This window comes from Mya arenaria, chromosome 9 (assembly GCF_026914265.1).
Source record: "Mya arenaria isolate MELC-2E11 chromosome 9, ASM2691426v1".
Taxonomy (NCBI): domain Eukaryota; kingdom Metazoa; phylum Mollusca; class Bivalvia; order Myida; family Myidae; genus Mya; species Mya arenaria.
In genome coordinates, this window is record NC_069130.1 from 60,666,430 (window position 1) to 60,680,393 (window position 13,964).

General features: G+C 34.7%; 1 protein-coding gene across 3 annotated transcripts in view; it reads left to right on the plus strand.

Annotated features, from left to right (window-relative positions):
• Positions 1 to 2,943: 2,943 nt before the first annotated feature.
• The window catches only part of LOC128202664 (uncharacterized), a 62,472-nt gene continuing 51,451 nt past the window's right edge, over positions 2,944 to 13,964 (plus strand). For 2 of the 3 annotated variants that reach the window (XR_008255785.1, XM_052903699.1), the window contains exons 1-9: positions 2,944 to 3,051; positions 5,964 to 6,090; positions 6,263 to 6,551; positions 6,708 to 6,824; positions 8,593 to 8,808; positions 9,226 to 9,436; positions 9,750 to 9,937; positions 11,501 to 11,620; positions 12,523 to 12,677. Coding sequence is in view for 2 of the 3 variants with exons in the window: in XM_052903699.1 (XP_052759659.1) it covers positions 6,071 to 6,090; positions 6,263 to 6,551; positions 6,708 to 6,824; positions 8,593 to 8,808; positions 9,226 to 9,436; positions 9,750 to 9,937; positions 11,501 to 11,620; positions 12,523 to 12,677 (1,316 nt within the window). In the remaining variant the exon portion in view is untranslated. Of the gene's footprint in view, positions 3,052 to 5,235; positions 5,361 to 5,963; positions 6,091 to 6,262; positions 6,552 to 6,707; positions 6,825 to 8,592; positions 8,809 to 9,225; positions 9,437 to 9,749; positions 9,938 to 11,500; positions 11,621 to 12,522; positions 12,678 to 13,964 lie in introns of those variants that run through there. The other variant, XM_052903700.1, reaches the window with a different exon arrangement.

The following is a 13,964-nucleotide window of genomic DNA, read 5'->3' on the forward strand; positions in this document are numbered from 1 at the left end:
TTTTTAAATCATAATAAAATAACAACCTAACTGTCAATCAAATTAAAAACCGCTCCTACCACTAACTAAAAAATCCCATTCAATAATAGACGCGCACTTCAGAAGTTCAGTGCGGCGCCAATGACAACTTTCAGACTAATAGAGAATGGAATAGATATTACAAATATTGTTTATATCTTCCATTTCCCATATAGTCAACGCTGTTTCCCTTTGCTCTGTATTGCAAAATAATAGGTCGAAAAAAATATCAATTCTTGTAGAAGTATTTTTTATCGAAAAGCAAACTGTGATGACTTCAAACAATTCATGAACACTACCAAGTCTGACATCCTACAAGGTTCAGACACAGTCAATCAGTTGAGGAGATCTGGCTTAGATTCACAGATGCTATCAAAAAAGGTATTACTCAATTTATACCTGTCAAGAAAATTGGTTGTAAAAGAGCACTGCCTTGGATTACAAAAGAAATTAAGAGACTTATTCATAAAAGAGATAAACTCTATACAAAATTGAAAAGGAATCGCACTGATTCAAACATTAGTGACAAATTCAAATCATTAAAGACAACCATCAAAAGTAAAATAAAAACGTCTCATTTAACCTACATTGAAAACATCCTTGATATTGCTAATGATGAGCAATCGGTTGAAAAACCAAGCAAGTTCTGCACCAAAAAGTTATACTCATTACTAAAAAACTCTAAACAAGACTCTCAGAGTGTGTCATCGCTCAAAGATCCCGTTATAGATAGCTTGAAATCTGATAACACGGAAAAAGCAAACATTCTGAATAACCAATTTCAATCGGTATTTTCAAAAACATCCCCTCTATCTTTAAAACAAGCTTGTACCACAAAATTGTTGCAGTTACCCCCAGATGAGTGATATAACCATTCACAGAAATGGCATACTGAAACTTCTTGCCAATTTAAAACCCAACAAAGCTGCAGGGCCAGACCGTATAAGCCCTCTTGTCCTTAAAGAGTTAAAAAACGAGATTGCTGATATTATAACAGTCCTCTTTCAAAAGTCACTAACCACAAACTCTATCCCTGTTGCCTGGACGAAGGCTTTTGTATGCCCACTATTTAAAAAGGGTGATTCCAGCAACCCAGCAAACTATCGACCTGTCTCACTTACATGTATTTTATGTAAATCATTAGAACACATTATTGCCTCAAATCTCTCTGCACATCTGACCGAACACAATATTCTCTATGACCTACAACATGGCTTTCGAGAAAAGCGCTCATGCGAAACACAACTTATTGAGCTGACCGACGATCTTGTAAGAATCACTTCACCAGGTAATCAAACTGACTTAATTCTTTTGGACTTCAGCAAAGCTTTTGATAAGGTAAATCATCTTAAACTTCTATTCAAACTACAGGATTATGGTGTTTGTCCACAGGTTCTCAAGTGGTCTGAGGCATTTCTCCTTCATAGAAGTCAGACAGTAGTCTTGGATGGCGATCATTCTGAAGAAGTACCCGTAACATCTGGTGTACCTCAGGGCTCTGTACTGGGTCCCTTGTTTTTATTGATTTACATAAATAACCTCCCTTCTAGTATCAAATCAAAAGTTCGACTTTTTGCAGATGATACTGCTGTTTACCTTACCATCAATTCTCCCTCTGACTGTGCTATCCTTCAAAATGATCTCAAACAAGTGGAATTATGGGAAAATGATTGGGATATGGAGTTTAATCCCTCCAAGTGTCAAGTTTTGCACATAACAAAGAATAAGCATATCATCAGAAATCGATACATTCTCCATGGCCAGATCTTAGAGCCAGCCAGAAGTGCTAAATATCTTGGTGTTGACATATCAGCAGACCTCACCTGGAACACTCATATCTCGAGAATTACCACCAATGGAAATAATACTCTCAACTTCATTAAAAGAAATATAAAAAACAAAAACAGAAAGTGTCAGGACTTTAGCTTACAAAACCCTTGTCCGTCCACAGTTAAAATATGCAAGCACAATTTGGCACCCACACACAAAATCAAACACCAATAAAATTGAAATGGTTCAACGTCGGGCTTTCCGTTGGGTTAAACAGGACTTCTTTTCTCTCTGCAGTGTTACAAACATGCAGGAAAGTCTTGGTTGGCGCTCACTTGAACAACGTAGACTAGCTTCCCGACTTGCAATGTTTTACAACATATACCATCATTATGTTGCTATTACGCTGCCATCTTATATTCAAACACCAATAAGATTTACCAGACTAATGCACCCACTATGTTTCAGACAAATTCAAGTAAAAACTGACTATCACAAATTTTCATTCTGTCCTCACTCGGTTGTACTTTGGAACAGTTTGAAAAATCATATTGTCACTATCCCCACCCCTGACACATTCAAGGTGGCTGTGGCAACCATTAAGCAATAGATAAGCGAGCAGTGTTTTTATCCTTAAATTTACCAGTTCACCAGTCACTTTTTATCATGTTACCTAAATTGTGTTCTCTTTTATACCCTAGTTCTCACTTTTCTGATGTGATTTGCCTCATCAGTGTTTTATTTTTTCTCTAACAAGCCGGCGCGCACCGTTCATGTCAGTAACACTCGGAAGAGGAGTTGACATTAAACAGAGATAGATAGATAAGTAATAGCTGATAATCATTTTAATGTAACGACAGCGTTATCGTTACTTAATAATAAGTCCCATTTATTTGCACATCAAATACGATAATTACATTTATACATCTTTGTAAATACGCAAAGAAAATCTCATCAATTAGGGTCCTGGTATAGATTTATAATTTTGAAATAACATGTGCATCAATTTCAATGTGCGATTGATCAACCGAACGATCGATTGATAAAGTGCTTCATCGGAATGTGATAACACAAACTTCATCAGTAACGTAACCTCTGATTCCTGTATGTACTCTAATTTAATGGTGATATGTAACCGCTGCTTGATAACGATATCTTGATTCGATTAGAAATAATCCCTTGACAGCAGGTTGTTTGTAAACAACAACTGTAACTGGTCATACTGAGGTACACATGCACAATTAATGACGATGTACATGTCAAGTAAGTTATGTTTAGCGTCTGAAATTACCCGAGTAAGATTAGTTATAATGTCTTCTCACTGGTAGAATATCTGCTGATAACCAGCCATGTCAGTTGTCACCACACTGTGGTCCGCAGTCATTTCAGTATTGACTAATTTGAGTTATGGCATGATTAAATAACATAATTGTTATAGATACTCCGTGATGTAACTCAAGGAGCATTATCTGATCTTCACCAAATTTCAACAATAGCTGTATGGGCAAAATATCTTGACAATGTTTCTTTAATAGCGAACCATGCATGGTCTACTAACTCTAAACAAAACTTGTACATGTATTAATGAATTATGACGTATGTGTCTTTGTTTTTTTATTTTGCTGTAGTCTTAGTTGTTGTACGCGGACATATTTTTTATGATTTTTTTTATATGGCAAATCCTCCCTTATTGAACAATTATATTATTTTAGACTAATTTTGCTGATGAAAATTTTGTAAAATGATGTCATGGATGATAACATCAGCTGAATTATCTTATAATCTACTTATGAAAACATTAAAAGTCAATGTACAAAGGAGATTGGCCAGATATGTAACAAATCGGTACAGAAATAGAACATCCGTTACTGATATGATAGAACAACTAAGGTAGACACTGTTAGAGGATAGAAGGAAAAACGCACATTTGTCAATGCTGTATAAGATTAACAACCAGGAGGTCAATGTTGCAGCAAGCCACAAACTCGTACCACCAGACAGGATCTCAAGAAATATGGGCACAAACTCTTTCCAGATCCCACAATGTAACAAAACGACTAGGAAAGAGTCATTCTACCCAAGGACCATCAGGGATTGGAATGCCTTACCCTCCTCAGTTACATCTGTCAGCAGCCTGGAATCGTTCAAGAGGCTCCTGACAAACAAATAAATCAATAGCCCCCTGTTTTTAATCACCACTGTCTAATTTGTATAGCACCCTTTTTGTTATTGTATTCAAAATTATATTTGCGCACACCCAAAAGTGACAGAATAGTCAACATGATGACGGTGGTCACTAACCGGTAGAAGTAGAAGTAGAAGTAGAAATGTTATGTCATCCGTCTGTCAGTGGCTTTTTTCATATCAAATAAATATAGCACGGGGCGTAACACTTACAGTAACGCGTTGACCTGAGACACTAAATTTTCTGACAGGATTACATGTACCACAGCCAATTTGCTAGGGAACTTGCCGGGTCACCAGATAAAAACACTTTGCCACTGTGGTTATATCATCTATATTTGAATTTTTTGTCCACTCAAATGAAAAACAAAAATAAATACAAAACTATGCTTTATCGATAAATAAACAATCTTTTTATGTATATATAGCAGACACGCACTGCCTGATGCGACGTCATTGAATGTGATTCCGGGTCGGCATTCTCTGCAGTATTTGGTTAATAAATTTCATACAGAGAAGTCAGTCTCCTTTAAAAACAACGGATATTTAAGATTCTTGTCAGCCCTTCATTTTATGAATAATCGATGAATAATGACATTATTTTAAATGAAGTCGATACAAAATAACAGACCATGCAGTTCTGTTTGTTGAATTTTAGTATGACTGAGAATTTGGCCACACATTTTTGCGATGTGAATAATGTCATTAATCTTTCGTTATGTGGCGATTTGTAAGGGGTGCTCCAGGGCCATTTCCTACATAAAAAAAGAGCTTGATGAGGAAAGGCTTAAAACAGATTATAGATTGATTTTTAGTTTATTTTTTTTTAAAACAATAAATTATTTAATTGTTGTTTTTTTTTGCGAAATTTTGCAGGTTTTTTTTATGGCTCACCAATTTGTGGGAGTGGCTGATCCTGTGGGTCACCTGATAAAAAAATTAATGTCACGTCCTTTTACATCTGGTATTTTTGACGTAATGAAGAATAATTAAGTCCCATGGTATCCTTATATACCTTATTCCCTTCTAAGACATGAGTACATAATGAGAGAACCAAAACAGTTATTCGGATTTTAGATAAAATTAGAGCCATCACAGGAGGGATACTAATTTAAGAATAATAGCATATTTGAAAGGGGTGCAATTCGAAGGCATTTAATAAAAGGGACTTGCTAAAAGTTTACAAAATGCACCTTTTACGAAAAAAAATGCTGTATTACAATATAATGTAAATGGGCAGGGAACTTTCTATGTCACACAGGGCTGTGCATGACTTGTCTGCGATGTTTGTACTGATATCCTACAATTGCATCCTCAAAAAATGGTACACCGCCTGTAGGCATGTGTTCAGAAGCTATGAACATACAGAGACTGTTTGTATGTAAAAAGTTAGTGGAATCATAGAATCATAGAATTTTTTTAAGTCATACAGAGTTATGGTCTTTGTAAGGATATATGATGGTTGCTTTATAAAAAAGGTGGATTTGATATAAAACTTGAAACTTAAAACAAAGAAAAATCTATAAACTTTCTTATTCATCTTAACCAATTATAGCAACCATATCCTCAATCAGCAAGACTTTCAAGGCTGTCGAATGTTATAAACTGCTGTAAAACTGTGTTGACTATGTGTAAAGAAAAAATGTCCCAAAATACACATAACAAATTTACTTGGACTGTTACTACACTTTTTTGCAAATAAACATCATGTAGTCAAAAACTCATTTTTCTGTCACATATATACTTTCATGCAATGCCATAATGTCCTGGAGAATATCAGCCTTACTACACTAAACATGATTTGAACTACATTTCCTTCGTTATTTAGATTAGGTTGTGTGTTTTAGTTAGCCGAAAAGCAAGACTGTAAAATCACCTATTAATCTCTTGTTTAAATGTTGAGATGGACTAAATTGAATTAAAATTGATGAAAATATTAATTTAGGATTAAATTAGGATCTGTTATCAGTTTCTTTTCTGTTTGATTCCAGATACGCATGAAGAAAAGAACATGTTCCTGTGTGCTTGAAGAGACCAGCAGTGTATAGGAGGATTTTGTTGTTTGTATATTTGCCATCACTTTGTCAACTTTGCAAAGATGATGAAAAAGGCAAAAGGGTAAGATTTTAATTTCACAGTTTGCTCATATGTTTTATGATTATGACATGTTCTTAGATGTTTCATTTACATACATATTCTTTTTTTAGCTTACTTTACTGATCTCCTTTGATCCACTATGAAAGGTAATAAAACATATTGTTTATTAAATCAAAATATATCAATTTTTCAGAAAGAAGGTTCAGCAATCTGAGGGAAAAAAGCCCCTTGCCAGAAAGACTTTGCCTGCCAGGTTTGAAGAATATGTTGATAACGAGGCTAGGCCAACCATTCAGGCTCTAGCAAATCCAGAGACGTATGAGGGACCACAAAATGAGTTATATGCATTGCCAACAACGGAAGCTCCAAGCATTCAATCAGTTTCTAAAGCTGACAATGTCATTCAACATGCTCCACAGAGACAGTTAGGTCCTCGTGTTGAACCATATGCACCAGTGGATTTCTTTTCTGTGATGGAAAAGGTGAGGGACAAAAAAAAACATGGCAAAAGATTTGAGACTTTTTTATACACATTTTATCTGCTTTAATAACCACTTTTAAGATCAATATTAATACATAGTATAAGTTAAGTTAACCATGGTTTGTAATATGATAAAAAATACTCATTTTTTCTTTAGAACAATGGTGTTTTTCCACCCCCCGCCAGAAAGCCTGTATCGCGATCAGTAAAGCAGAGTGACATCTACAAGGAGGACATAGGAGACAAGGAATTTTACCCATTATCAAAAGCCCTGGTGAGCCTTGCTGTTTTTTATGACATTATTTTTAAATTAGATAATTGTCCAAGTAGGCAATAGTGAGGTAGCGGTTATAAATTAGCATGGGTGAATTGTCGTTGACAACATTAGATTGGTAACAATCAGTGTTATAAATTAGCATGGGTGAATTGTCGTTGACAACATTAGATTGGTAACAATCAGTGTTATAAATCTAGATATAATAATAATAATAATAATATCTTTATTTTAAGAAGGTGACATATTAAGATCATGTACAAAACTACAGAATCTTATTTTCGATATGGCCCTCTGAAACAGAATGAAAATATGGCAAATAATCATAAGACAAACATGAAGACAATGCTAACAACGATGACGATGATGATGATGATTATAAGTATGCTGTTGATGCTGACGATAATGATGCATATGATGACATGATGATGATGTTGAATCAATATTAGACAGATACTCTCAGTTAAATATAATTATGAATAAAACATCACAATTTGTATAATCACAAGTTTCCTATGAGGTACTGTTTGACCTTTATTTTATACGTATTAAAGTTTTTTGATTCTCGTATTTCCAAAGGTATATTATTCCAAACAATTCTGCTGTAATATGTAAACGATGCTTTCATATAATTAGTACGAGGTCTAGTTTGTAAAACAATATCTTTGTGTGCCATTGATCTTAGCATATATACATTATTGTCTGAAACTGTTACTAATTCTGACATATATGATGGAGCCATGCTATTCAACGTCTTGTAAACTAATACTGCTGCGATGTGGCTGCTGTTGCCATAGGCATAATGTATGTATTGCCTAGTGTGTGTTTTGCCAAATAACGAAATTAGTTAGCTATCAGTTCAAACGCTTATCATATTTGAGGTCTCGTCATACAGTATGCGAGCTAATTCATTTTGATTCCTCCCTCATCCCTGTATAGCTTTGTAACTTTTGTGTCACTTTTATAGCATTTGTAACTGTTTACAACATATCATGTTTATAGATCTACAATAAAAAAGATTATTTACTTTTGGAAAAAAAACACAATAACATCCATATCATGATGTGAACTTTAACTATGGTTGCAGTTTGAAAATTAATTCTTTCTTAAAGTGACCATTAAAATTACACCTCTACCGAAGGGCATTATTTCATTTGTGTATTAATTTACCTTTAAGTTGATAATTAATAAAGTTTTGGACACTCATGCTAAGTTTGTCCATTAGAAAACAGTATACATGCATGTTGAACAGGGGTGTTGTATCACTTTGAGTTCCTTGCGTCAAGTCCATATCGGTCAGGTGGGATGTACATTGTATATTCACGAGGGAATCGTTACCACAGATTGCCCGACAAACTTCATTTTATATTATTTCATACCTTTCAAAAAAAAAAAAAATCTTTTTTTTTCTTTACAAAAACTATTAATATGACATCAAAAGTGCTATTTTTAAGTAGGATTGGGAAATAGTATCATCTCATTTGTACAAGACTACTGAGTGATATTGAATCAGAAAATACAGTGTGTAAAATGGATATTATTTCTGGTGTCCCTAATTATTTTACGTTGAAATCATGCAATATTTAAGACATGAATTTAACAGGTATGAAATAAAATTTGATACCACATCATATGAACATTATTTGATTACAGTGTACAAAATGTAATTATCAATGATTGATTTTTTGTGAAAAAAAACCCACCTTATGCAACAACTTAACTTTTAAATATTGTATCATGCAACTATTTGATATATATTTCCTTCAAGGCAAGAAAAGCAACTCTTGTTAAATCCAATGGAACAGACTTCTCCCTTGACTTCTCCGGCATGTACCAGCTAACTGACTTCGCACTTTTCTGCATGTTGAAAGCCAACAATTCAGCCAAGTGTAGCATGGTAAAGAAAGCAAATTTAACAGGCTGTCAAAACATTACTGATGTCGGCTTGGCTTGGTTTGCAGAGATGTGCCCTGATATTGAAAACGTATGTATTGTTCTAACTTCTTTAAAGTGTAGTTAAATCTTTATCCTTGTCCTTGGGATACATGGGGTATTGATAGGGTTTGACCTTAAGCATATGCTTGTGGGTATTGACAGGGCTTGACCTTAAAGGGGCAACATTCGCTAGGATTTTTTGTTATCATTCTAAATAAAAGTTTTATTAGTAAAGTTTTCAGTGAACCTTATGTTTGAAATTTGATTTTTTTCTTAGTATAACTCATTTTGTTCACTAGAGTTATAATAACATTTGATGTTTTACAAACAAATTTAATTTTAGTGTAGATACTGTTTTTTAAAACACGTTTCTGTCTAGTTGAAACTTAATACTATCAAGGTGCAGTGCAGGCTAGCGTTTAAATTGCAATTTTGTTAAAATAATACCATAATGTTGTATATTTAGGTAAACTTGGTGGGATGCAGGCTGATAACAGAGACTGGATTGCATAGGCTGCTACAACATTGTAAGAAATTGAAAACACTGGACATAACAGGTACAAACGTTGCTATTCTACCTCAAGCTGTGGCTGACATTGACATCAACACAACTGGATACCCTGTAATATCTCCTAGTCTTGAAATTTTGGCTTCAAAGGGTAAAGAAATTATGAAAGGTAAGGCTGTATACAATGAGGTCATACTACATTGATTCTTTGTTAAGCTTCAGGTTCAAACTTAAAATCCTACTTTAGTGGTCCAGCCTGAGTCATGCTTTCTTTTCTGGGCAATAACTGTTGAATTTGTAAATTAGTGGCATACACTTGCTTTATAGCCTTTCTTGTCAAAGGCTTACTTTATAACTTTCTAGAAATAAACTCTTGTTATAACATGTCCCAAAATTTGTTTCACTAATGTTTATATTAAATGGTAATTTAAGATTCATAGGAGATGAATTTTATCTATTAATCGTATACTTTCCAATTTAAGCTCCAAACTTCAAGAAAGACCCAAATACTGACATTATGAAGATCTGCGTTGTTCATGGTCCACAAGGATCCCACAGTCTGGTAAAACACTTGACCAATGCAAAGGAAAAGACTTCAGATCCACTAGAGATTGCCAAAGATTTCACAATTAGCGCAAGATTCAAAGCCAATATCGTGGAATGTATTGAGGTTGGTATTAGCAAGTTTGATTGTATTTCTTAAGCTTCAAGTTTGGCTGTCCAATTTTTAAGGGAGAACAGGCGAGAATATATTGTTTGATTGTCAGATCCAAATTGGTGCCATTTTATGAATTTTGCAAAACCAGAAATCATTAATGATGTTATAGTATTAAATTTACAAGATATCTGAACCCTATGTTAATAGTGTTAATCAAGCCTGTTGCTGTTAAATTATCCTAAATAATTTAGGCATGACTACATATACATTAGATAATTTGGAATATGACTTTCGCTGACAATGACAATTGTAATAATAATTTCATGATAATGGCTCTTCGTAGCAAAAGTGTGACAATTGTTTACATGAGAAAAATACGGCAATTTCGACATCTTGATGTAATAAAAACAGCGAAGTCAATATACACAGATGTTATGACCCTCAAGGATGTCCCCTAATATTAGGGGATGTGGTATGACACACACTGCTTGTGTATAACAATTTTGATTTTTTTACTGTTTTTATAATTTACTTAGATGTTCAGGGTGAAATTTTCAGTTACTGAAATCAGTCTGGCAATGTCAAATTGGTCCAGACAGACAAATTGTCAGCTTTATGACACCCTGGTTAATGGGTCACTAAGTCTTCAGTAATTGACATCATTCTGGTTGGAATATAAGACTTGGGAAATGGAAAAACAGACATTAGCATTTAGGTATCATCTTGGTGTGCTTTTGTTTATTGTTTTAATAGTAACCTACTACATGTGTTGCTTCTTCCTATGTGTAATGATGTCAACGCCTCGGTGTTGTTATTGTTAGAGTAGTTATCATGTAAAACATTTACAAATGACACAACTCAAAAACTGTTCAAAATATCCAAACAAAACTTGGTAAACACATGTTGCCAGAGGCATTTAGAGTATTAGGCCCATAACTCTGACCTTATAATTGTCCCTTAAAGCCCCGTGATTGACTAAAAAATATCTACAGCAGTTAGAGTTTGTTCCGCTGCGCTCGTGTTAAACAAGTCATTTGTATTAACATACCAATTTATCCTAAATAGCAACAAAAACTGGACAGGAATAGTAAAAGGACACACCATTGAATTATAACACTGATCATTTTAGCAGTGTCAGCATTGTAAAATAGCATGTTGGTTGTGTTATTGTATAAGTCTTTTCTAATAGTTAAGCAATTTCATTTAATGGTGTTGAATGAATATCTGTTATAAGTAATTAATAATGGAGGGTGAGAGTGACCTGGTTGTGTAGGTGTTTATTATAAGTCAGCCTACAACCCTAAATGACATGGGTTCAAGCCACAAAAGAGAGATATTTGTTTTCGTGGGCCTTATTAATAAGGACATCTGAGTGCTGGCTTCTACCCAAGTATTGGAAGTGAATTTAAAGCAGCCTTTTTATCTTTCAATGTAATCAAAGTAAACATCAGTTAGTATATAAGAAAGGTGTAGGAAGATGGTTCAAGTTATAAGCTACAAACTAAAAACTTTGTTTTAACAGTTTCAATGAATGCCTATATAATGAATATCATCTTGAGTTTGTTTTGTTTTCAGTCTGTGAGTCCACTGCTGGTAACGAAGCGCACACTGTACATCTTCACAGTGGAATCAGGGGAGGACCCCAAACTCAGAGCTAAGGAAATATTTGGCCATATTTGCCTTATTCTTTCAAAGGTAACATACTCCTCTATTTAAATAGTTGTAGGTATTTAAACAGTACCATTTACCATTTTTGTACCATAAATCATTATGGTACTCAGTTATCACAATATTGATTGGTCATTATTTATGAAACAGTGAGTAATAATGGTTTCCGGTATTCAGTGGGTTTTGAAATAAGCCCCATTGATTGAGAGGTGAGAGTGGTCCACCTCTCACCCAAAATGTTATGGGTTCGATACCCACCAGGGGTACTTTCTCATGGCCCATCAAAAAGTACTGGTTTCTGCCCAGGAAACGGACTCAGGAGGATCTTATAAACTATCAGCTGTACATTATCAATTAATTAGTATAAACCAAATAACTCCTATTGATGAAACCCTCTTCAGATAGCCTATGTCCATGAAGGCACATTTTCTGCCCCACAAAAGCAAATTGTGCATTATGTTTGTTATGGTCAAATACTAGCCTTCCTAATGTAAATGTGTATACAATGTGTTCTATTTCAACAGTCATTTTGTTAAAACTTCATAAAAGATCAGTTTTAAATGTGAAAAATGGGAATTTTTGTCGGGGGGGGGGGGGGTCATTTCTCAATTTCTCATGAATTTAATAGTAAAAGTAAATGAAGCCATTCATAACTAAATTACCATACAGAATATTAACTTCGTTGAACCACATATGAAAAGCAAAACATAGATAATTATAAGTGCAGTTGTAGGATGGGGCCATATAAAAAATAAAATAATAATAGTTCTCAAATTCATGAAAATTGCAGAATGTAACACTTTAGAATATCTGTATCTAATTCATATGTTGACAAATTATGAATTAAATATAGTCTTTCATTATGTCGTTCATATTAAAAGGTGGAATTAGCATATCGTATCATCATATATTTTATAATTTCATTTAAGGTCAAGAGTGCTGCGTTTTTAGTTTGTTCCCTGCATGGCAAAAATGAAAAGTCATCTGCGGATGAAGTGTTGAATGCAGTTAAAGCTGATGCCAAAAAATACAGCACTTCTTTACAAACTGAGCTCAACAGCGATCTAAAGACTGCCACCACAGAGTGAGTATTATAACTATTTAATAAATATATAAAATAATAATCCATACTATCAGAGGCCAACCAGGGTGGGTGTAATCATACATGCAATCAGAGGCCAACCAGGGCGGGTGTAATCATACAAGCAATCAGAGGCCAACCAGGGTGGGTGTAATCATACATGCAATCAGAGGCCAACCAGGGTGGGTGTAATAATACATGTTATCAGAGGCCAACCAGGGTGGGTGTAATCATACATGCAATTAGAGGCCAACCAGGGTGGGTGTAATAATACATGCTATCAGAGGCCAACCAGGGTGGGTGTAATAATACATGCAATCAGAGGCCAACCAGGGTGGGTGTAATCATACATGCAATCAGAGGCCAACCAGGGTGGGTGTAATCATACATGCAATCAGAGGCCAACCAGGGTGGGTGTAATCATACATGCAATCAGAGACATATAGTTTCTGCATTGAATGAATTACATGTAAGGCTATGATCAATATTTAATTTATTAATTCAGATTATTTCAACTTGGAGCATTTTGTAAAAAAGATATGCATTGACAGGAAAAAATTGCCTAAAAACGGTTTTACAAAATAAATATTGTGGTCCAAAATCAGTAATACCAGTACATTATTGCAGCCCCAGTTTTATGTGAGCTGGTCTAATTCTCCAACCGTCTCTTTAAGTGCTTAAATAACTATGAAAATTTAAATAGGAAAAACCAATTCTAATGCTTTAAAAGGTTCTTTGTTATTGTATTCAAATATATAGTATCAATTTTACTTGCTTTATTGAGCTAATGATGCACCAGTCAATTGTAATCATAGCCTCCCCCCTCCCCAGCCGGGGGTATACAGGAGACAGCGGGCTGTGTTTTTACCTTCCAAGTGTCCATGCAGTGCTGTGTGAATGTGATGGTTTTGTTTTTGCACCCAAAATAGTGGTTTATGGGCTTTACCTAGGATGTTTCCAGGGTGCGGGGGCATTTGGCAGGGATTTAACCAGCAGTTTGTCCCTGCAGGAAGGTGATTTTACCTGGGATTGGCTGGACCGAAAGTCAAAGTCCCTGCTATTTCCACGACCTTGGGCATGGTTACCATTGACTAGTGCATTAGCTTTGAATAAAAAGAGTGGCAGTTAATTGTCCTGACCTTGACGTTTTTGTCCTTGCTTTTGTTTTGCAACAACTTAAACCTGAGTCATAACTAGAAAAAAGTTCAGAATGTTTAAATGAAGCTTTGTGCAAATATAATATGCATGTGATTAGCAATATTGCAAGCCCCTTAATTCTGGCTTTGATAA